At 40.9% G+C, this 23,686-nt stretch overlaps 1 protein-coding gene across 3 annotated transcripts; it reads left to right on the top strand.

Annotated features, from left to right (window-relative positions):
• The first annotated feature begins 6,146 nt into the window (after positions 1 to 6,146).
• opn4.1 (opsin 4.1) lies at positions 6,147 to 20,269 on the top strand. Of its 3 annotated transcripts, none has more exons than XM_040146012.1 (18): positions 6,147 to 7,112; positions 7,256 to 7,339; positions 8,104 to 8,533; positions 10,666 to 10,723; positions 11,284 to 11,326; positions 13,598 to 13,721; positions 14,670 to 14,715; positions 14,982 to 15,062; positions 15,258 to 15,357; positions 15,556 to 15,633; positions 17,548 to 17,614; positions 18,329 to 18,427; positions 18,782 to 18,839; positions 18,941 to 18,994; positions 19,100 to 19,156; positions 19,395 to 19,524; positions 19,625 to 19,693; positions 19,781 to 20,269. In XM_040146012.1, exons 1-18 carry the CDS (start codon positions 6,453 to 6,455, stop codon positions 19,964 to 19,966), a joined length of 2,424 nt encoding a protein of 807 aa, XP_040001946.1. In that variant the 5' UTR covers positions 6,147 to 6,452; the 3' UTR covers positions 19,967 to 20,269. The 3 variants fall into 3 exon arrangements, with proteins under 3 accessions (XP_040001946.1, XP_040001947.1, XP_040001948.1); XM_040146013.1 differs by having other exon boundaries at positions 7,259 to 7,339; XM_040146014.1 differs by lacking the exon at positions 7,256 to 7,339 and having other exon boundaries at positions 6,148 to 7,112.
• Positions 20,270 to 23,686: the final 3,417 nt, after the last annotated feature.

The following is a 23,686-nucleotide window of genomic DNA, read 5'->3' on the forward strand; positions in this document are numbered from 1 at the left end:
GACGAGTTGAAGGTTTTATTAAAGTGAAGGGATTCTGGTTTACGTCAGGGCTCTGAAATATTCTCAGCTTCTAATTAATGAGGTTTTAATTGACTCTTATTCACTACTCAGATATTGAACAGCTTTATACCAGGACAAATGAACGGAAACACTCGTGGACTGGGACGGATGAAGGGAATTTAAAGGGTAAAAAACACCTTAAAATGTACATTACCTCTTAATTTATACTGTAAATTAAACCACAATAAGCATCTATTTCAGAAGTTTTACCCAAATTTGGTGTTAATTAATACATAAAGTAACTGATTATAATATATCACAGTGTTTTTAATGGATGATTATCTAAATGCTTTAAGGAAATTTAAAAGGATAAAACAAAAACCTCAAAAATTACAAAAAGCAAAACTTAAAATGTACAAAATAACATCACTGGTACCCCTTAATTTGTATCTTAAAAGGACCTTAGTAGTTTATCAATTAACTGAATCACAGTATATTATCAGCACATTTTAAGAGCTTTTTGGGGGATAAAAACCAAATGGCCTAAAAGCCGTATGTGAATTAGCACATTCACTGAAAGAATAAGGCATTTTTAAAGTAAAAATTTGGGTTGTTTTTCATATTGTTTCGGATATTGTTTATTGTTTTTTTTTAAAGCCTTTAAATTGTGTAGATGACCCATGTTTTATGCATTAGTCAATAATTGATCCGGTAAAATCATTGAAAATACTTTGACGATGGTATTAACGAGGAGAGGACTGAAGTGTTGCACTGAGAGCTCTGTTAAATCATTACATAGGTTTTAGGTGGGTCTGGTTTTGTAGTAAAGACATAAAAAGTTAGAAGCAAATTGAATGAGAGGAGATGAGTCGATTGATCCTGTGAGTCTGTGATAGATTATTGAGATTATGATCAGAAAGTGTGACAACGACTGAAGCTCAAAGCTGCTTTAAGTTTTCAATCCTGACAGGCTCAGGAGAGGAGAGAAGAGGAGAGAGGAGGAGACTAAAGGAGAGGAGATGTCCGAACAGGTTATGGTGTCATCCTGGGTGGTGGGGGTGGAGCTCCTCTCAGGTGGACAGGTGTTGGTGAGGGCGGAGCTTTCAGACGGCAGCTTACTGCAGTTGAACAGGACTGATGAAGACTTGGCACAGATGATGAAGAGGCTGGTGAATGGTTTCCCTGACGACTGAGAGACACTGTCCTGCAGATTGCTCTCAGGTCAGTTTATACTATATTTAGACAGCACACACAGTCCTGCAGATGGGCTCAGTGTTCACACATGCAGCTCAGTGGTTTAGGTCAGATCTTTAGTTCACACAGTTTGTTTTCCCAAGTTTTTCAGCCACAGTTGGGAGAAAACAGACATGTCAAGAAAAAGAAGAAGAAGTCATAATTTAATGAAAATTCATTATGAGAATGAAGTTATAATTTTTTGTGTGCGTGAAGTCATAATGTTTCAAAACAAAAATTGAACTTTTTAGGATAAAGTCATGTGGAAATTAAAGTGTAATAATGACAATAAAGGAATTTTTTATCAGCAAACGTTTTTCCAAGAATAAAATCATAATTTTAGAAGCCCAACTCAAGGTCCATTTTCCAATCTACTCCAGACCTTTCAGCTGTATCACACAATCTTCATCAGTGAATGGAGTTTGCTCAGTTGCCATAGAGATGGATCTGACATGTGAAGGAGTGACTTTATTTCATCCACATGTTAAATAAAACAGTGACCTTATGTGAAGACCATGTGATATGGTTGAAAGCTGGTCGGTGGCCCTTGAGTTGGGAATGTTTATCAAACGTGAGTTTCCAGAGTGGAGAATGAACCTTGATGGTGAATGATCTAAAACTGGAAATGTTTTTACCCATTAGGAAAAAATAAACTTTCCTCAAACAAATCTTGTACTGTTGCTACTTGGATGCAGCACACTGATACACATCAGGAAATACACCTGGCTCATAACAATTCACTGTAGGTTGCAGTAGTCGTATTATCAGTAGTAATATCAGTAGTATTATTGGTAGTACTATTAACACCAGATGAACAGTACTCAGTGTTTTCAGTTCTGTTGAGGGTTTGAGCTGCTGAACTGGGCTCAGATCCTGAAGTTAAAGTTGTGGAGGTGAACATCAGCTTGCCACAGGAGGTACATACTGTTCACAGTACTACTACAAGGTGTTTATTTTAATGTTAAATTACTTTATTTGACATTGTGAGAAGCAGGACATTAAATCCTAGTCTGTCTTTGATGGACAGAGGAAAGGGTGTTTCCAGGTGACACCACAGTACAAACACACACAGGTCCTGATTTTACTAAATACTTCTGTCAGCACTGATGAGTTATTATATAAAATACATTTTCAGCACAAACAGAGTCCAAGTTAATTGACATCGAATAAAAACAGTAGTGGGCCCAGTATACTACCCTGTGGGACACCACATGTTATAGACTGAAGGTGTTCAGGCAGAAAGAGGATGGGACCTTCAGACAGGAGGCAGACCAGGCCGCCAGACAGAAAAAGGACCAAACCTGCAGAGAGGAGGACCAGGGTTTGAATGTCTTCCAGAGTCCGGTGGCTCTGTCAGGTCAGTAAAGTCAGTTGTAGATGTACTCTGACAAATTACTGAGTGTCTCAGATCACATTTTGTCAGAAAACTCGCTGTTCTCTGGTGGACTGATTCTATCCAATCTTTTCAGCCTCTTTTCATTTTGTCTGTGCAGCTTTTTGTTACGCAGCACCTGCACAAAATAATGAGCGTGTGTGTGTGTCTCCTGACGACTGCTTTAGCTTTAAACCCCCCCACAGATGTTCTTTGTTATCTTGTTCTTCACCTTTTGTCTGACAACTTATTTGGTCTCGCATACACATATAATCACTTAAATGTGTGTCTGAGGATCAGAGTTCTGTGATATTTAGCAGTGATCCAGTAAATAGTTTTTATGACTTTTATGAAATACTGTGATTTGTGTCCTGATCACCACTGAACTGGGATGTGATGATGATGTGATGGAAGCTTTCAGCTGAAGCATTGAGTGTCCTGGCCGCTGACTGAGCTGCACTGATTACACCGACAAAGGTGTTAACCCTACAGTTGTTAGTTATTAAATGTGTGGAGGCTTCATTTCTGTGGCTGTGGTGATTCCTGTCTGGGATCATGGTGAGACCTCAACCAGCGGGCCTGATAAAGAACATGACACTGTCCAAAAACAGTTCATGTCTTTTAAAACATGTACATGTACAGTATAAACCCTTAACACTGTGTGGGCACACAGGATAGACTGGAGAGGGAGTGTGATTTATTAGTACTTTCTTTGATGGAGTTTGGTTTGTCCTGTGTATCAGCTGATGGTTGGGGTTTTCTGATCATCAGCAGTGTGAACACGTTTCATGAAATCTGTGTTGGAATGTGAAAAACCTGTTGGTAGAAACACATTGACTTCGAGTGTGTCTGGTTGTATTTCCTGTCCAGAGATCATGAGGTCGAACGGTGTCTGTCTTGCAAACACTGACACCATTGTGTTTGACCTGACTCCGCCCCCACAGGACATCACCCAATCAGAGGACTCCACGGGCCGAAGGTGAACTGTCGATCAATCTGTTATCATACCATCTTATTGATAAAACCCCTACAAATGTGGTTTGCTGACACCATCAGACTGAATCCCTTAAATTTTTTACCTTGAATTTCAATTAAAAAAGATTTAATGGAGGGACATGTGATGGGATAATGTGTAAATGATTAATGGATAGTAATATATCTAAAATAAATGTTATAAACCTTTCAAATCTGACCAAAGAAAATTAAAGCCATCCACTATTTTAAAAATCTAAAAATGGCCTTCATTGTTTAATTATGAAAAAAATCGCAGAAACATGTTTGGGAAAAGTTTAACAGTGTTTACTGCTTAAAAATCCCTTGTGGAAGTTGTGGAAATAATCCATTAATTTATCAGTTACTTAACTCCAATTTGATATTGAACCCCTGAATTTTCAGTTTACATTTGATGGGATTTCTGTATGGATTAAGGAGTTTTAAGGAGTATTTTTCAAATAAGGTGCAAACTCAAATTCCAGAGGTCATCCTACATTTGGCACAAATTAATGGTTTATAATATGTTAAGGGCTTTTTAATGGATTATTTTATCTCAGTTTAAGGAAATTTTGAGGTGAAGAAACATCATTTATATTTACAAGATGCAACCAGGTATTTTCACAGAATTTTAAAAATTAAGAACAAATAAACAAGTGCCTGTAATGATATATTGTAGAATTTATGTTGTTTTAACCTTTAAATCCCCTTCAACCCTCCCAGTCCACGAGTGTTTCCATTCATTTTTCCAAACCTGGTGTAAAGCTGTTCAATATCTGAGTAGTGAATAAGAGTCAATTAAAACCTGATTAATTAGCAGCTGAGAATATTTCAGAGCCCTGACGTGAACCAGAATCCCTTCACCTCAATAAAACCTTCAACTCATCATTCATGGATTTGTCAAACACTTCACATTCATGTGGAAACTAAGGGGAAAGTCACGACGCCCTTAAAATCTACTCCATCTTCTGATTAAGGCCTTTTCACATTAAGGGCTTTTTAAGGGCTTCGGTTTCTCAAACTAAAGGACAAAGGAAGGATCTCTGGCCGATCCAGTTTCAGGTGCTGGTGTGTTTTCAGGGGGGATTAAGGAGATACTGATACTGTTGTTTGATATAGTGTCTTTCTCTGTGCAGTAAACTGGTCTGTCTGTCTCTCCGTGTCTGTTTCTGTCTGTTTTCTGTCTGTTGTCTGTGTGTGTGTGTTTTGTATCTCAGAGCAGGTGCTGTTCCTGCAGCTCTGTCGTCCATCTGTCTCCCCTCATCTTCTTCGTGGTTTCACAGGGATGATGGGCTGGCTGGTGAAGAGGCGGAGCTTGAAATGCAGGACAGCCCCGCCCCATGCCCCACCACCTCCACCTGACATCTCACCTTCCGCTCACCTGGACGCAGGAGACCGACATCCTGGACTGAGATGAACTGAATAAAAACACAAAGCTCCGAGACCCGGAGGGAGGGAAGAGATCAACCCTAATGGTACGATATCTGGGAGCTTGTTGTCACAGTGACGATCAACTCACCTTTCTTCTGATCGATCAATTGACGGACTGATCGATGGGATGGAAAGTTCTTCAGGCTGATGGACTCCTAGTGCATTGTGGGAGGAAAAAGCAGCTGTCTGTGCGATCCAGGTCTGAGAGGAATCGATATCTGCTGCCCCACATTTCAAAAGTGAGGCCAACTCCGAGACTGTTAGCGTAGCTTAGCACAAAGACTGGAAGCAGGGGGAAACTTAGCTTAGGTGTGTATGTTGTTTATTATGTCATATTCCTATTTTGAACAAACTCATTGCAGAACTTCTATTGGAAATCCACTGTTTTAAGTTGTCATCACTGAGTAATTACCTCATGAACAGTCAGTCCATTTGATGAATGGTTTAAACCCTGAGCAGCTCTGTTAAGGTTGATGTCCTACTACTAATTTGAAACCCTCTTTTTTGTCTGACAGACGCAACTTTTATCTCTGTCATGGCAACATAAAGATGTGTATCAACTATAAATCTGTGACAAACTCAATTTTTGCCTAGATCATAATTCCGCATGTTGCATTTTTCCAGCTTTTGCAAAGGCTTAGATATGGCAAAATAATGAAAATATGCAACTTCCCAATAAATTCCTTCCAAGTCTATTGGGAAATAACAACTATATTTGTTACTAATCGTGGGGTACACAGGGCCATGCTCTGAGACAGCAGTTAGTACCAACTATTAAATCTTAATTACTGAAAACTGACTGAGAGTCATTTAAACCAAATAAATATTAATTTATTAATGGAAACTTTGACCTGCTGAGTTCTGACTAAAGGACCCTCAAGGTTACACTAGAACGATTCTTTGATTTAAAGTCTCCATTTTCCCTGTAATTACTACTGCGTGACAAGGTTTAGCTTGTTTTATATCAATTTATCTCGACGATTTCATTAGAAACCTGTGTGACCTGTAAAACAAAGTCTGACCCTGTTTTCACTGAAGTTAAAGAGAGTTAAAAGCTCATTAACCTCAGACTGTTAATAATGATCCACATTAAACTACAACAGTCAGGTCACATCTGGTCCAGATGGTGATTTATTCTCTAAGTGCAGAGAGTTAATAGATCAGTCTGAGGTCCAATCAATGATCCTCCGTCATCTATCCGTCAGATGATCAGGACATAAAGAGCCGCAGAAGGATAGAAGAGTGCACAGGGAGCCGATTAACAGAGCTGAAACAACTGAAACCAGCCGACATTTAGCCGACATGCAGCCGAAATCCAGCTGCAGTGACGAGCCATCACCACCCAACCAGGCCGTCCTCTCTCTGCTCTGTGAGAGAAAACTGCTCCTCCCTGACTGACCACCATCACCACGTCAGGAAGTCGAAGATGCACCATGTGCCTGGCCACGCCCCCACACATCACACTCACCTGCAGCCTCACCTGTTCCCCACAGTGGATGTCCCTGACCACGCCCACTACATTATTGGCTCTTTCATCCTGTTGGTAGGGATGACAGGCATGTTGGGAAACGCTCTCGTCATCTACGTGTCCTGTCGCAGTCGGACTCTGCGGTCACCCAGTAACCTTCTGGTGGTCAACCTGGCGGCAGCCGACTTCCTTATGTCACTTACGCAGTCTCCGGTCTTCTTTGTGGCCAGTCTGCACCGTCGCTGGGTGTTTGGGGAACTGGCCTGCGAGCTGTACGCCTTCTGCGGCGCTCTGTTCGGCATCACCTCCATGATGACATTGACTGCCATCGCGGTGGACCGCTGCCTTGCCATCACATGGCCGCTGGCCCTTTTGGGCAGGCTAAGTCGTCGGCGGGTGTTGGCAGTGCTGGTGGGGGTGTGGTTGTACTCTCTGGGCTGGAGTCTGCCGCCGTTCTTTGGGTGGAGCGCCTACGTTCCTGAGGGGCTCCAGACATCCTGCAGCTGGGACTACATGAGCTTCACGGCCGCTGTGCGTACCTACACCATCCTGCTGTTTGCCTTCGTCTTCTTTGTCCCGCTCGCCCTCATTGCCGGCTGCTACTTCGCCATCTTCCAGGTAGTGTTAATTTCATTAACGAAAACTGTGTCTAAATATGTTCGTCAACAACCTTCTGTTGACGTGCCCTCCATCGTGATGTCCTGATGCAGAGCGTTTTTTCAGACAGTGACATTATGTAAATGTCGTTCTCTGATTGGCAGCAGCAGCAGCAGCAGGGCAGCCACAAACAAACTGCTAAGAGTGACAGACTGGACCCAGCTATGATCAGATTGGTCTCGCTGAAAGTCAGTAGCCCAGTTTTTTTTTTTGTGTATTAAACATGCTGTCCATGCTAAGACACACACAACTTAATGTCCATACACATTTCAGGTCTCGTTTTATTTTGAATGGGTCCTAGACAGCTAAATGTGGTCTATGTGAGACCTCTGCTGGTTATTAAGATGCACAGCATATAATGTAGAAGATTGTTTTGGGCTGAATAAAATCTATTGGGCAGTAGTTAGCTGGGTAGTACTCTGCTTGATTTGTGAGCAAAGAGGTTCCAAATATTTATTTACAAACTAATTAAAATGGTAGTGTACAACCTAATATAAACGCCTGCTGTATAACACAATCTAGTACAACACCACTGCTAAAGTTTACAGAATCACAGAATAAAATCAACACCTTTCTGGAACAGTCCTGAACATAATGAGTACAGGATTTTCTGCAGGGTTTTTTTTTTTTGTAAAGAGTTCTATTTCTGTTATTTTCTGATTGAGTTACATTGCAATTGCATTGGATTTGCTGATGATGTTCCATCTTTCCAGACTTAATTGTTAAAATCAGTCGGATGAAATCTTATTTGTAGTTTGCGGAAATTTGGCTAAAATGTTCAATCTTGGTCTTGACTTCAACCAGACTAAAATGTCCAGCGTTTGAGTCAATTAATAACTGACTAAAAATAAAGGGTGAGGTTGACTAAATATGACTAAAACTGACATGGACTTTCTATCTCAGGACTAAGACTAAATCTAAAAACAGCTGACCATATAAACGCTACTTCCAGGCGGTGCGGCGGGCAGGGCGGGAGGTGGAGCAGCTGAGCTGTGGAGAGACCAACAAGGCATATGAGCGTCTGCGCAGCGAGTGGCGGATGGCTAAAGTGGCCATCCGAGCCACGCTCACCAGTCAGAGCTCGCCAGGAGTCCGGCTCAGCGCCGGCGTCTGGACCAGTGGCCGCTGGGGGAAGAGCCGACTATTGTCAGTGTCTGACAGCGAGTCCTGTTGGACGGAGAGCGAAGCTGACGGATCTGCTGCCAGATTAACGACCTTCAACAGACAGGTGTTTACAGATGTTACCGCTAACACCTCCAACACTAAGTCTGCCAGCACCACCAGCTCTGCCCTGCTCAGCCAGCACAGACGACAAAGAGCTGACAGCACCTCGCCTGTGGCACCTGACGCTGGCTCACTCGACAGGGATGCTGTGATGGAGGGTAAAGCTCTGCTGCTTCCTCTGTGACACCTGAATGAAAAACAGAATAAGAAGAAAGCAAAGGTTTGCAGATAGTTTTGGTTCTGATTGATCAAAGGTTTTGATTGGACGGAAAGAAAAATTCCAATCATGGGGCGGAGCTGGACTTGAACACTGTTTACATCACTGTTTTGCTTACTGACGTCAGGGTTATGCTGCTTGTGTTCACTGACCATTGAAGAAAAACTCCTAAATTTTGTCTGTTGAGTTGCACTTTAGTATTGTTGATTGATTATTGATTGAACAGCACCGTTAGCAGCTGACTGACCTTTGTCATAAAGCAATCAGGAAAAGAAGATCATCAGTTCCTACGGTTCAGCTTCAGGGTTCTGCTGCATGCTTCTGACTCATTAACTTCACTGGGGCTAGATTTTACTTTTTCATCTATTTCAACTTTTGTTGCCTTCTTTCCTTACCTCATTTCCTTTTTTACCTTCCACTTCCTTCTTTTTTCAGTGCTTACCTCTTCCTTTCCATCCTTTCGTACTTTCTCGTTTCCTTTCTTATCTCCTTGTTACCTGCTTCTATACTTAAATTGTATTTTTCTCCGTTACCTCCTACATTCCTTCCTTATACCTTTTTTTCATTGCCTCCTTGTTTCATCTCTCCTTCTCTTTTTATTCCTTCTCTCCTTCCATCCTTTCCTACCTCCCTGTCATAGTCATCTGATAAACTGAGTATTTCTACCTCCTGTTTGTCAGATTTCTCTTCATGCAGCTTTAATCACAAACATCAGTGTTGATTTATTTTAATATTCTGCAAATGCCGTGTCACCGTTTTAGATAATAATGTTTTATATTGTTGAACAGTCTCAGTAGACTCTCTGTTGTTGTTAATGTAAAGATGCTGTCAATAAAGCTTCAGTGGATTGAATGTAACCTGTTAATCCATCAGATTAGCAGTGTGTTCGGTCTCTTAGCAGTTAGCAGATTAGCTCTGTTCTGTTAATCTCCTCCATTAGTCAACATGTTGGACAGGAGGAACACAACCCTGCTCTCAGGTACGTCCTTAACCAAACTCTACTCATTTTTACACTGATTCTGAACCCTGCAGAGACTCATTAAACCACAGTTCACGGGGTTCTGTAGCTGCAGGAGAATGAAGGGTTAATGAGGGTTATGTGTGAGTCCGAAGGATGATTTAATGTCAGAGTAACATAGAACTGAATCAGTTGGGTTCCCACCTGAAATCACTCAGTCTGTTCATCTCACACAATCAGCCTTTTTACATCAGAGCTTGTATTGATCAGTTCCAGTCGACAGAACCCAGTCACTGTTTTCATCTGAACTAAAACTCAGACTGTTTGTCAGACTGACACTCAGCTGATCATCTGACCATGATGTATCTGAATCCTGAAAGATTCTATTTGAAACATATCGTGTGACTGTAACAGTGAAGACTGAATTTATTTTCTTTGCTGATGTACGACTGTTCCCGATGGATTATGCGTTAAATAGGTTTAATCCGACAGTAGTCATCAGTTTCCTCTTTGTCTCTTATTAGATTAAAACCTGATGAGCAGAGCACTGACCTGAGATCAGTCAGCCAATCACAGTTTAATGTACCAGAGAAAATGACTGACCTGTACCCTTTCAGCCATTCACAGGAGGCAGTCACTTCTGACCGCCATCTTTGTTTGGATCACACGATGGAGACACCTGGTTAAAAATCTCTCACTGTTACCACGGCAACAAAGAATAAACCTGTTGAGTTTGAGAGTCTGTTCTTAAACAGCAGTTTGACTAAACTATTTAAACAAACTCAAGGTCCACTTACCAGCTTGTCCTTTAGGGCTTTCAACCGTATCACATGCTGATCATCAGCAGCTTCAGTTTCAGTCACAGAGGAGCTCAGAAGCGTGGAAAGTTTGAATGTCTAGAGTTCAAAACTCCACCTGCTGATGAGGACGTTGCGATGCGATCGAAAGCACCGGAACGAACGATTAAGTGGACCTTGAGGTGACCTTCAGGGTTTTTTGTCAATTAAACGTTGTGTTTTTTCAGATGTTTTGTCAATATGAGGGCAGTTTTAGCAAGAAAAAGAAAAAAAAGTTTTTTTAAAATTTTGTTTGAATGTTTGTGTGTTTGTTGTCAGTGATGCTGTGTGTGTCGCTGGTGTCTGTGTCGGCCTTCGTGGAGGAGCTGGATGATTCGTGAGTATAAACATCAGAACGATGTTTTAAATTCATTGTTTAAACTTTTTAAAATGACTTAGAGAGGCGCACCGGTAGCTCACCTGCTTAAGCGCGTACCTCGTGTTAAGGCTGAGTCGTTACTGCAGCGCCCCAGGTTCAAACCCGGGCCCTTTGCGGCATGTCACCCCTCCTCAACTCTGTCTCCACTGTGCCTGTCATAATAAAAAACAGAAATGCCAAAAAAAAAATTATTTACAAATAATCAGACCAAAAGTTGAAAACTGACATTAAAAAGAGCAGATGACAAAACAGTCACCTCAAGGTCTATTTAGTAGCTGTTATGGAGCTTTTGATTGTATCAATATCAACAGATATTCAGACATGTTTTCTCATTAATCTTAACGTTTCTATTTTCTACACCTTTTTTTTAATTTAATTTGATGTTTTGCTATTTTCTGATGCTGCTGATTTTTATTGATCACATAGGAATGTTTTTCTTTTCGTAGGATCTTAACTTTTTATTTTTATGTTTTAGTTTAAGCAAATTAATAAATAATTAGTCTGATTGTGTTTAACAGCTTCATGGAGACCAGAGGAGCTGACGACATCTGGCTCATTAAGGTATGTGCACATTTATTATTTTATACTCAGCAGAGAATGTTTTCTTTATATACAGTTCAATTCAATTTCATTATATAGCGCCAAATCATAACACACATCATCTGAAGGCATTTTACAGAATCAGTTGGAGACCTGACAGTTTTATAGAGAGAAACCCAACAGTTCCATGAGCAAGTACTCATTGACAGTGGAGAGGAAAAATTCCCTTTAACAGGAAGAAACCTCTGACAGAACCGGACTCTGGGTGGTGGCTGTCTGCCTCGACCGGTTGGGTTGAGAGGAGAGAAATGGGGGAGAGAGGAGAAAGAGGGAGGAGGGGGAAAGAGAGACCAGGAACAGCTGTAGATACTGTTGTATTCAGCAGGCATCAGACTGGTTGTTAATAATATATACACTTATATGTGTTATAATGTTATAAAAATTAACAGCACACCAATAATTATAACAATAATAAATAACTTTAATAATAATGTCGTTGAACAGTAGTGAATCTGGATCCAGCAGCAGAAGGAGAGAGGAGGGACAGGGGAAAAAACACAAACTACAGGAGAGAGAGAGGATGCACAGATGATGAGTGATAGAGAAGTGATAAATGAGAGAGAGAAGAGAGAGAGAAGAGAGAGAAGAAAGTGTGCATGTGCATCATGGGACAGCCCCAGCAGCAACCTCGGCCTATAGCAGGAGAACTATGGGATGGTTCAGCCAGCCCAAACCCAAAAACAAAACAAAAAAGTTAAGCCTCGTTTTAAATTTTTAAAAAATTTTAAATTTGAGTTTGCCTCCTGGACCTAGACTGGAAGAAGGGAGCAAGATGACTAAAAAGCTCTGCCCCCCCCTATCTACATTCTAGACCCCCAGACTCTAGATAAGCCAGATTCTCTGGTAGGGCAGGTTCTGCCTGGTCTACTGGGGTTCTAATAGGGTAAATTCTTGGGATGGATGGGATGGTAAGAACTTTATGAGTGACGAGGGGAGGATGTAGGTTTTCTGAGAATTTTTTTATTTTCTTTTTATAGAGAGAAATAAAATATGGTCTCTTTCTCTTTTTTCTGTAGTCTTTTTCAGTGTTGCTGCTTGTACTTTTCTGGCAGCTTTCTTAAATAAAGCTTTGCTGGGGCAGCCTGATAATAAGGCAATATAATAGCCAGGAAGTAACAAAAAGCATGGACTACTTTTTTTTAGCTACTTTTTTTTTTATGTTTTTTTAATCTCATGTGTGCAGGTGGAAGAAGGCTGTCCGAGACTTGTTTGTTTTTAGAGACTTGTTGTATTTGTGAGACAAAAAATGACTCCAAGGTTCCTTACAGTCAAACAGGAGGCCAGGTCAAAACCATAAAAAGTTTATATAATATTTTAATGTTTTTTTCTGAATTTTTAGTTTTTCAATAATTTTTTTTTTTTGTAATAAATAAAGTAAAAAAACATGTTCATCAGTTAAAATTTAGAATATCCATTAGGCATTTGACTCATAAATATGTCCTGATTACTTTCATCTGGCTTTGACTACCTGATTACTTTCATCTCTGGCTTATGTGAAATAATTGTTGCTTCTGATAATATTTACCATAAAGAAATATATATAGAAAAAAAAATCAATATCAAGCACAGAAACTGTGGAATCCCATCAGTAACTTTTGTGCCATCCCAAACTTATGAACAAACTGAATCTATTCAATAAAACATGATCGAACAGTTCACTATGGGTTCCTTTTTAATCCCATCCCCATGTTCCAGTCCAGCCATATGTCTCCATGGGGTAGTGTGTATGCATGTCCAGATAGATGGTAGTAGGCTGTTGGGGTAAAGTAGCAAGTTTAAGGTTTAATACTGAAGAGGTTTAATTACTGCAGCAATTGCTAATAAGAATAATAAAAAAAACAGATCTAATAAATAAGCATAAATGAACAGCCTTGTTGGAGTTGATTTTAAAAGACAAATTGATGGTTCAGATGAGGCAACTGTTGAACTGAGTTCAGAGAGATCTACAGGAGTGAAGCAGTCTATAGATAAATCACGCGTTACAGTCGATTCCAAGGCCCTGAACTAGCAAATACATCTGTGTCAGCTGCAGGAAGGAGGTGATGAACTCTTTCTCTGAGAGTTACAATTTTATTTGTGAAGAAGCTTGTGAACTCGTCACTATTAAGAGTTGCAGGAATGAATACATGGAGCAAATAGTATATATATAGTCTGAATATTTTTAAAAATGTATTGTCTGTATTGTGTGTACTGTGTGTACTGTGTGACGGTGTTGTGTTGTATTTTGTGCAGTTTTACGCCCCGTGGTGTTCCTTCTGTAAACAGCTGGATCCTGTTTGGCATCAGATTGGATCAGATCTGAAGAGTCTCGGGTCTCCAGTCAACGTCGGTAAATCAGACGCCACCGCCAACACCGGTCAGTCACGCTATCAAAATAAAAGCATCCAAATCAAACTATCCAAATAAAGTGAAATAAACTAAATAAAACTAACTAACCAGCATCAGTCAGCAACAAAGAGCCATAATAATAAAACTACAGTAATGTGTAATGAATAACAACTGTAATAAATGATACAATATTTTACAAAACTGGATGATATTGTATAATTGACTCAGCAACACACAGTAAAACTATTAAATAAAATGATAATATAAACTGTAAAACCCTGTAATGTAATTAAACCGGCCACCAACATCAGCCAGAAACGCACCAGAAAACTCATAAAACTATAACTATAAACTGTGATTATCAGTCTGTAAAAAACCGAACCAGCAGGAAGTCAGTAACACCTGGGTTTATAATCTGACACTGGCAGAGCATGGGGTCATTTTACTGAATGTGGTGAGTACGCAAAAAAACACTCAGCAGGTTTGCTTTCTGGTTTTTACCTCAGATTATCTAACCCAGTATGCTTTTATTTTAACCTTCATTCATTATCAGTCTGAACTCTTTAATTCTTCTCTCTTCTCTGTTATTTCTGTTTAACCTTCATGTAAATCATATTGAGTTCTCCTCCCAATGAAATGTGATTCATAAACACCGTTTTATACTGTTGTCACAGTTACTGTATGTGTTTGGACTTGCTGCTGTAAAATGTCTCATTAACTGGACTTCTGTGTGTCGCAAACCTAAAGAATATGCCATATGGAGTACCACAGGTCTCTGTATGAAGTCCTCTCTTGTTCTTTAATAATTAGTGTGTGAATAATAATCCAGCTGCTGTATGCAGATGTTTCTGTATTATTTATATCTGTAGAAGGCCTCACAGACACTGAAATACACTAAGTGAGGAATTAAAGTGTAAAAATAAAACTACTCCGGGTCAAATGAACCATACGCTGGCTTTTATTTTTTTTCCTGTAGGTCTGGCCAAGAAGTTCAGGGTCAGAGGTTATCCAGCCATTCTCATGTAAGCCCTCACTGTGACATCACTGTACATCAATCAATCAGATCCAGAGTCCGGTGGCCTCTACAGGCTAGATTTATAGGAGGAAGACTGATCAGAACCAGGTCCCAGACGTGAGCAAAGGCTGTATTGGTTTGTTGATTTAAACCATCAGAACTGTGACAACTGAACAGATCTGGATTATTGATTCTTTTACAATCAGAATGAATGAATTTAAAGACTGGCAGTAAACTTTGTACAGATGTTTTTCACATGTTCTCTGTTTTCAGGTGGAAGAAAAATGTGAAATATAATTATTCAGGGCCGAGAACCAAAGATGGAATCATGGACTTTGCTTATCGAGTTGGAGGGTGAGTCAACATGAATATTATCTGATCATCAGTGTGTGCAGCTGTTTACAGCTGTTCAAACTTAGAGCCAGTCACATTCAGCTACCGTCTGTTTATCCATGTACTGTATATGTACAGACCTCATATGAAACAACATTTAAAAACACCGTGCGACACTGTGGCATTCCCGCAGTCAGTCTGTGTTGTGTCTCTCAGGCCATTGGTTCGATCTCTGAGCAGTCTGCAGCTTTTCCAACACGCCATGAACCGTCACGATGTCATGTTTGTTTATGTTGGCGCCACATCACAGCTAAAGGTACACACACACACACACACACACATACACACACACACACACACACATTCCTAACCCTAACCCAGTCTGAACCTGAAGGTCTTTCCCAAAGTGAGGACCGGCCAAAATATCCTCACAGAACAGAAACTTGTCTTCACAAAGATAGACATACAAGTACACACAGAGACAGCTGACCTTTGAACTCTGATGTGTTTTCAGGGAAACTACACGTCTGCAGCTGAGGAGCTGATCGTCCACACCTACTTCTTCTCTGCTACCAGAGACATCCTGCCAAAGGTTTAACACAGAGACCAACTGAGGGGACAGTAGAACACCGTAGAACACAGTAGAACACAGTAAAGTAAAAGTACTGGTTTGGTCCCACTGATTGATACATTATTATATCTGACATCATTAGATAAATTAACACTGAAGCATCAGGGTGTAGCAGCATGTTACTGTTGTAGCTGCTGGAGGTGGAGCTAGTTTGAACTACTTCATATACAGTTTTATACACAGGGACACCAGATAAATCTGAGGGGTCGTCAGATAGTTCATGGGAGAGGAAAGAAGAAGAAACACAAATCTGCTTTCAGTTTTTGGACTTTTTCTCTAATCATTGATTTTTGGTGAGATATTGGATCATTTGAACATTTATCAAATGAAACCATGTGAGAAGTTTAGAGGGGAAAAAAAATCACTATTTGGAGAAGCTGTTAACTACTCATCTGAAATGTGACCCCGACTGCACACAGCTGTTTGTAAGACGTCTGAAGTCAAAAAGGTTGGAAACCACTGGTTTAATCTTTAACTGTGTTGTGTTTTAAAAGCTTGGTATATTATCAATTGTGTAAAATGTTCATCTTAAAAGTAACTAGTAACTATAGCTGTGAGATAAATGTAGTCGAGTAAAAGTATAAAGTAGCATAACATAGAAATACTCAAGTAAAGTACAAATACCTCAAATTCTTACTTAAGTACAGTAATTGAGTAAATGTACTTATTAAAACACAGTGTAGAAAAGAGTAGAAGACAGTAAAGGGTAAATAAACCTCACCCCTAGAGCTTTTCTAGTCTGTCCACCAATCCGAGTCCACTGCAGCATCTGTCTCAGGCTGATGCCGCAGCATCAGGAGCAGTTAAGTGTTCAGTGTCTTGCTCAAGGACACTTTGACAGATACTCTGGAGGAGCCGGGGATCAAACCAGGAACTTTGCCATTACTGGACTACCACGCTACCTCCTGAGCCACACTGCCCCGGTACAGAATACAGTATAGAACAGCGCATAGAACAGAGTAGAACACAGTACACGCCAGTAGAATAAAGTAGAGCAGTGTTTCTTACATGGAGGTCAGGGCCCCTGGGGGGTGATGATGATAAAAAAATATAAAATCAAAACTCACAAACATGACGTCTGAGGGTTTTCTGAATGAGCATGTAAACTCCTCGTGCAATGGCGCTGCCTACAGGCCGGTTACAGAAACACGTGGACTCTTGAGGTACTCCACCACAGAGACATGGAGGGATTTATAATGGTGGGGGATTAAAGTGACATTAAAACAGCAGAGAAAGAAAAGACGAGAGTCAAAAGCAGAAACTATGTTGGAAAGTTCCTGCGGTTCAGCTTCAGTCAGACCTTATGGAGGAGATCTACCACAGTCTGGTGCTGGTGAAGAGGAATCCGCAAACAAACAGGAATGACTGAACATGAAAACCTCCAGGAGCCCAGCACACTCTGAAGTCGGTACATTTAGTGAATGTCAAGCGAGCACATGAGGGGAGGGCAGAATACGTTCATCACCGAAAGGTCCAGAACCACTGCAGCAGACAACAGTTGGACAGAGCGGAGTGGCAGCCTCAGGTTGTTCCTCTCATGTTTTATCATCACATCATTTCTCTTAAAGAGAAATACGTGTTGATGTTTGAAACCCAGGAGGAGGTTTAAGAACACTTCCTGCTGCTCTGTGGGGTTTTTTTACAGAAGGCTCTGTCCTGTCCTGTGGCATAAAACCATTTTAACACCTGTACCAAGTTCTGACCGTTTCCCGCCCAAATCCAGGGGTCTTTGTTTGTGATACTAAAACCTGAGAGGTAAACTGTGGCTGAGTGGTGATGTAGAGAACCACACAGCAGCTGCAGGACATCTGTCTTCACACCTGGACTTGTGATATGCATTCAGTGTTTTTGTTTAATCCTAGTCTCTGTTTCCAGGCCATCTCCCTGCCCTCTCTGCCGGCTGTGGTGGTTTTTAAAGACGGGACCTACTTCACCTACAACGGTGAGACAGGAAACGGCACTGAAACCTGATCTCAACTTTGTTCAGCCCTCACCAATGTTTGCTCTTTTTGTCTGAGTCTCACAAGATCAGAGGTCTGGACCTGTTTTTCTGTACCTGTTGACGGGTAGAACTGATGTTACCATAACAACAGACACGTTGACAGTCTGCCCGAAAACCGAAAAGAAATCATTTTCTGACAGAAGTGTGCTGACTTACAGCGAAAGCTGTAAAAAGTTTAAACAGAGTAAACAGGTTAAAGATCCCTTAAAATATGACCTGCCTGAATTTGAGATGCTGGAAACCATTTTAGAGTCTTAGTTGAAGTTGAGTCGCTGTAGGCAGCTCAATCGTTTTCATGTCTGCCGTCGTTAAGTGGGTTTGGAGTTTAACACTGAAAGTTGTTGTTGTAGAGGACAAGCTGAGGTGAACTGTCATTTGAAGTGTGTGCACTGTAAATAGTTGAAGTGTCAGAGTGTGAACAGTGAAAGTAGTTAGTGTCAGCTGATGAGGCAGCCGAGTGACTCTCCTGTTCAATCTTATCACTTGAAATGAGACACTGTGTGAGAGGGGACGAGCTTATCTAGTTACACAATGAAAAGCTTTAGTCTCGTCATGTGTGACCAAACACTGACTGACACCTCCGTCCTCAGGCGGTCTGATGAGTGTTCAGGTAACCTTTAGCCTCTCTTCTGATGAGTTTTAATTGTGTTTCAGAGGAACATGATGGTGATCTGAAGTCGTGGATCAACAGGGAACGTTTCCCAAACTACTTCAAGATTGACAGCTACACTCTGTACGCCATGGGAGAGTCAGGTAACATCCGCACACCGCAGTCTGATGTCATCGTGCACATGTAAACACCTGAAACAGGCCAGAGAGACACGAAGGCATAACAAATAAATGTATTCTCATCCAATGGACTTTAATGTGAAAACCTCTCCAAAGTCTGGTTTGAGATTTAAATTCACTGATATGAACAAATAATGTACGTTTGGTAAAATGGAGCTGAACTTTTTATTAGTAGAGGGAAGGTGAAGGTTTTTCTCATTGACTTCAGTTCAGTAAGCGTTCGATCATAGCAGCACCTGGTGGACATTAGCAGAAAGCAGCTGCGAGTCTGAGGCTGCTGATTGTTTCAAGTGAAGTGACCCCGCCTCTCCCCTGCAGGTAAACTGGTGGTGTTAGCACTGGTGGAGGAGAAGAACCTGTGTGATAAAAGTCTGAGGTAACACTGAATCTATTATTCATCCATCAGTTAAATAAACAAGGTGACAGCACCTGTTTGGATCTGACCTTCCTGTGATGCATTTCCTGTTACCTGTTCAGGTATAAAAGTCTGGTGGAGAAAGTGGCTGCAGACCACAGAGAGATCTACAGCAGGTCAGAGATCTGTCACAAGACATTGACATTCATTCTGAAAAATTCCAAGCGCAAACAGAAACAACTAACAACCAAATAAAACCTGAAGCTGTGTCTGTATTTCAGAAACTTCTACTTTGGCTTCATGGAAGGCAGTGAATACATTAGGGGACTGGTGATGGGGTGAGTTTGTGTTTAAAGCCAATGATGAAACTGGAAGAAAAAACTCTGACTCGGTGGGTGAGTAGTTAACGTCTCCGGTCGTTAACTTCTCCAGGTGGGGGCCTGGAATTGATTATCGTCTCAGTTCATCCGTAGACCCACATGTTCACATGAAGACGTTTCAGATCAAATTAAGAGCCGATTGAACTGAAGATGGAAGTCTTTTACGGTGTGTTTCTGTCATTTTTTCTGTTCTCAGTGAGGTGATCGTGCCGTCGTTTGTCGTGGTTAATCTGTCCAATGATGGCTACTTCCTGCCACCAGCCGCCGTGGAGACGGAGCACCACCTGCTGGACTTCCTGAATGGGGTTCTGGACGGCAGTGTCCAGGTGAGTCTGTCCAAACTCACTTGAAGGGCGACAGAGAAGATTCAACAACAGTTTGATTATTTCCGAAACACTGACACCTGTGTTTGTTTTGTGTTTTCAGTGTCAGGGAGGAAATGGCGTCGTCCAGCGCGTCAAACGCTTCATTTACGATATAAAAGTCAACCTATCGGTAAGTCCTGTCATCATCAGCCCCGTTTCCAATCCACCTGACTGTCTGTCTCGTGACCTCTGACCCCTCCTTCCTCCATCCATCCAGCCGGTGTTCAGCCAGGCTCCGCTGCTCGGCTGCTTCCTGGTCGGCTTTCCATTCGCCCTCGTTGCCATCTTCTGTTACCTCTGTTGTAAAAACCGACCCACCATGAACGATGACAGCGATGATGTCACGCCGTTACCTCCGTCATTGCAGCACCGCAAAAAGCCGACCGACAAGAAGTCTGACTGAGCATATGAGGAGGAGGACCACGCTGATCCCGGACTGAAACTGATCCAGAAAATTTACTCTCCATCACAATGTCGCATCACTTGTCTCTGAGCTATCTCAGTCAAATGAAATAAGAGTTCACGCACTTTAACACTGTTTTAATGACAGCAGTGATTAAAACAATAACTTAACATCTACAGTGAAAAACCTGTTTCCTCTTGTTGGTTGGCTGTGCTGTTTGAGCTTCACTGTGCAGAATTGACAGGTTTCGTCCAAATGTTGTGAAAATTTTAACTGAATTTCCAAAAAATGTTGAAAAATAAAAAGTAAGTGAAGTCATGTTTCCCTCCACCGTTGCTGTGTGAATATGAGCTGATGAATAGCTATTAAACCACCACAGAAGAAGAGGACACAGCAAGACGAGGTCATTAAAAGAGCTCCAGTCAAAGCGCAGATGATGGAAAACCATGTAGAGAACATGATGGAAATCTGACTGAAATCTGTTTGCTTGGAATTCCTACTTAAGTTTTCTTTAAGCAAAACTTGAAATAGTGCTTAAAATCAGGAGGAAGGAAACACACGTAAACGTGACTGCTCAGAGTTTTTCACCTTCACCTGCTGAAGGAGGAGTTTCTCTGAGCTTCACCTCGGTTTAACACCTGGACAAACCTGCAGGATTTATGGCATCACTATTAGTTTGGTCCAATAAGAGTCCTGTAAAGTGACTAGTTCATGTCTCCATAGCAACGTCTGCCCTCCAGACAATAGCCTGTGACATGTTAGCTAATGTTTGATTATTTTTCCTCAACAGGTCACAGTTGTGAAAGGGAACGTATGATACAAACTAAACTGATTAGAAACTTTGACCCAGCTGTAAATTCGTTTGAAGAAACTTCCACTGTGGAGGAGGATGTGGCTAAATTGGGATCTGAAAAGCAGCTTTTCAGCGCTTATGTCAACTATAAAGGTAGCAGGTAAGATAGCTCATCTTACCGTTAGCATAGCATTTACTAATATGGGCAAACCCAAACACCAGGTACAGTTAAATCTGTTAGTACGGAATAATGGACACATCAGTTAGCTGTGATGAGAAGTTTACCACCACAGCATCATTGACTATTAGCTACTAAACTGAAACTGTTAATGAAGGCAAGTATGTTAGCTAACTGGAAAACACCATGTAAAAAGTTATGTCCCTGAATTTCCACATTATTTAAAATGAATCCGCTTTTAAAATATAACTTAAGTGATGGTTTTCATGTTTTTGTGCAATTTTACGGGGTTTTATGTGTAAATATTTGACAAATCCATGAATGATGAGTTGAAGGTTTTATTAAGCTGAAGGGATTCTGGTTTACGTCAGGGCTCTGAAATATTCTCAGCTGCTAATTAATGAGCTTTTAATTTAGTTTCTATTCACTATTCAGATATTTAACAGGTTTACCAGGTTCGGATAAATTAATGGAAACACCCGTTCTTTGTCTTACACAACCAACCTGGAAAACATTCAAGCCTATTCTATTTGTTATAGTTTACTGTGCTCCTGGACTGTACTCTGAATTTTTATCTGAATTCTCTGAGTTTTTATCAAGTCTAGTCCTTAATACAGATAAAGTTGTTGTAGTAGGTGATTTTAATATTTATGTGGATGCTGATAATGAGCCTTAGAACTGCGTTTATCTCATTGTTAGACTCAATTGGCTTCGCTCAGGGTGTAAATAAACCCACTCACTGTTTTAACCACAACCTGGACCTCGTTCTGACTTATGGCATCAAAATTGAATATTTAATAGTCTTTCCACAGAATCCTCTTTTATCGGACCATTATTTAATAACCGATGACTACACACTATTAGGCAAAAATGTTGTTACTAGATTTCTATCTTATGGTGCTGCAGCTAAATTTAACATAATAACAGAGGACTCCTATGCTAACTTTCGTCCAAAACTGATCATCTTGTTGAAGGAGCTGCAGGCTCAATGAGAATGCCACTTGACCCTATTACCCCTCTATGATGATGTGATAATCTTATAGCATATAGGAAGACCCTAGAGCAGCCTATTACTCATCTCTAGTAGAGGAAAATAAAAACAACCCTTGGTTTCTTTTTGGCACTGTAGCCAGGCTGACAGAGAGTCATCGCTCCATTGATCCATGTATTCCTATAGCGCTCAGTAGTGATGACTTCATCAGCTTCTTTAATGATAAAATTCTAATAGAGACAAAATTCAACACCACCTGCCCACAACTGGCACAGACTTATCCTCAAACACAGGCACATTAGAAACAGCTGTGCAACCTGATGTAAACTTAGACAGTTTCTCTCCCATCGACCTTCACCAACTAACTTCAACAATGTCTGCATCTACACCATCAACCTGTCTCTTAGACCCCGTCCCAACTAGGCTGATTAAGGAAGTTGTACCCTTAGTCAGCACCTCTTTACTAGATATAATCAATTTATCTTTATTACCAGTCTATGTACCACAGTCCTTTAAAACAGCTGTAATTAAAACTCTTCTTAAAAAGCCTACTAGGGATCCAGATGTCTAAGCCAACTATAGATCCATATCGAACCTTCCCTTTCTCTCTAAGATCCCTCAAGATATTTGAGGATTTTCAAGTCAGGATTTAGAGTGCATCATAGCCAAGAGACAGGACTGGTGAAAGTTACATTCTTACTGCATCGGACAAAGGACTTGTCTCTGTCCTTGTCTTGTTAGATCTCAGTGCTGCATTTGACACTATTGACCATCACATCATTTCCTTTAGGCAATATTATTAGGAAACACTCATTAACTTCCACTTATATGCAGATGATACCCAATTGTACTTGTCAATGAAGCCAGATGAAAGCGATCAGTTAACTAAACTTCATGCATGCCTTAAAGACATAAAGACCTGGATGACTAGCAACTTTCTGCTGTTAAACTCAGACAAAACTGAAGTTATTCTGCTTGGCCCCCAACACCTCCGAAACACATTATCTTGATATAGTTACTCTAGATGACTTTGCCCTGGCCTCCAGCACCACTGTTAGGAATCTCTGAGTTCTCTTTGATCAGGATATGTCCTTTAATTACCACATAAAACAAACTTCAGGTACTGCCTTTTTTCACCTATGTAACAATTCAAACATCAGGCACATCCTTACTCAAAAAGACGCAGAAAAACTAGTCCATGCTTTTGTTACCTCTAGGCTGGATTATGTAATTCCTTATTATCCGGCTGTCCCAACAAAGCTTTAAATACTCTCCATCTGATCCAGAAAGCTGCAGTACTGACAGGAAATAGGAAAAGAGATTCTCTGCATTGGCTCCCTGTAAAATCCAGAATAGAATTTAAAATCCTCCTCCTCACCTACAAAGCCCTTAATGGTCAGGAACCATCCCATTTTAAAGAGCTCATAGAACCATATTACCCCAGTAGAACACTGCCCTACCAGAACGCAGGCTTACCTGTGGGTCCTAGAGTCTCCAAAAGTAGAATGGGAGGCAGAGCCTTCAGTTATAAGGCTCCTCTACTGTGGAACCATCTTCCAGTTTAGGTCTGGGAAGCAGACAGCCTCTCCACATTTAAGAATAGACCCCCCCCCCATGAGCCAGGTTCTGTTCAGGGAGTTTTGCTCCCTTCACCAAGTACTTGCTCATGGGGGAATGTTGAGTCTCTGTAAATATAACTATAAAGAGTCTGGTCTGGACCTGATCTACTTGAAAAGTGCCCTGAGATGACCTCTATTA

Source organism: Xiphias gladius, chromosome 15 (genome assembly GCF_016859285.1).
Source record: "Xiphias gladius isolate SHS-SW01 ecotype Sanya breed wild chromosome 15, ASM1685928v1, whole genome shotgun sequence".
NCBI lineage: Eukaryota > Metazoa > Chordata > Actinopteri > Istiophoriformes > Xiphiidae > Xiphias > Xiphias gladius.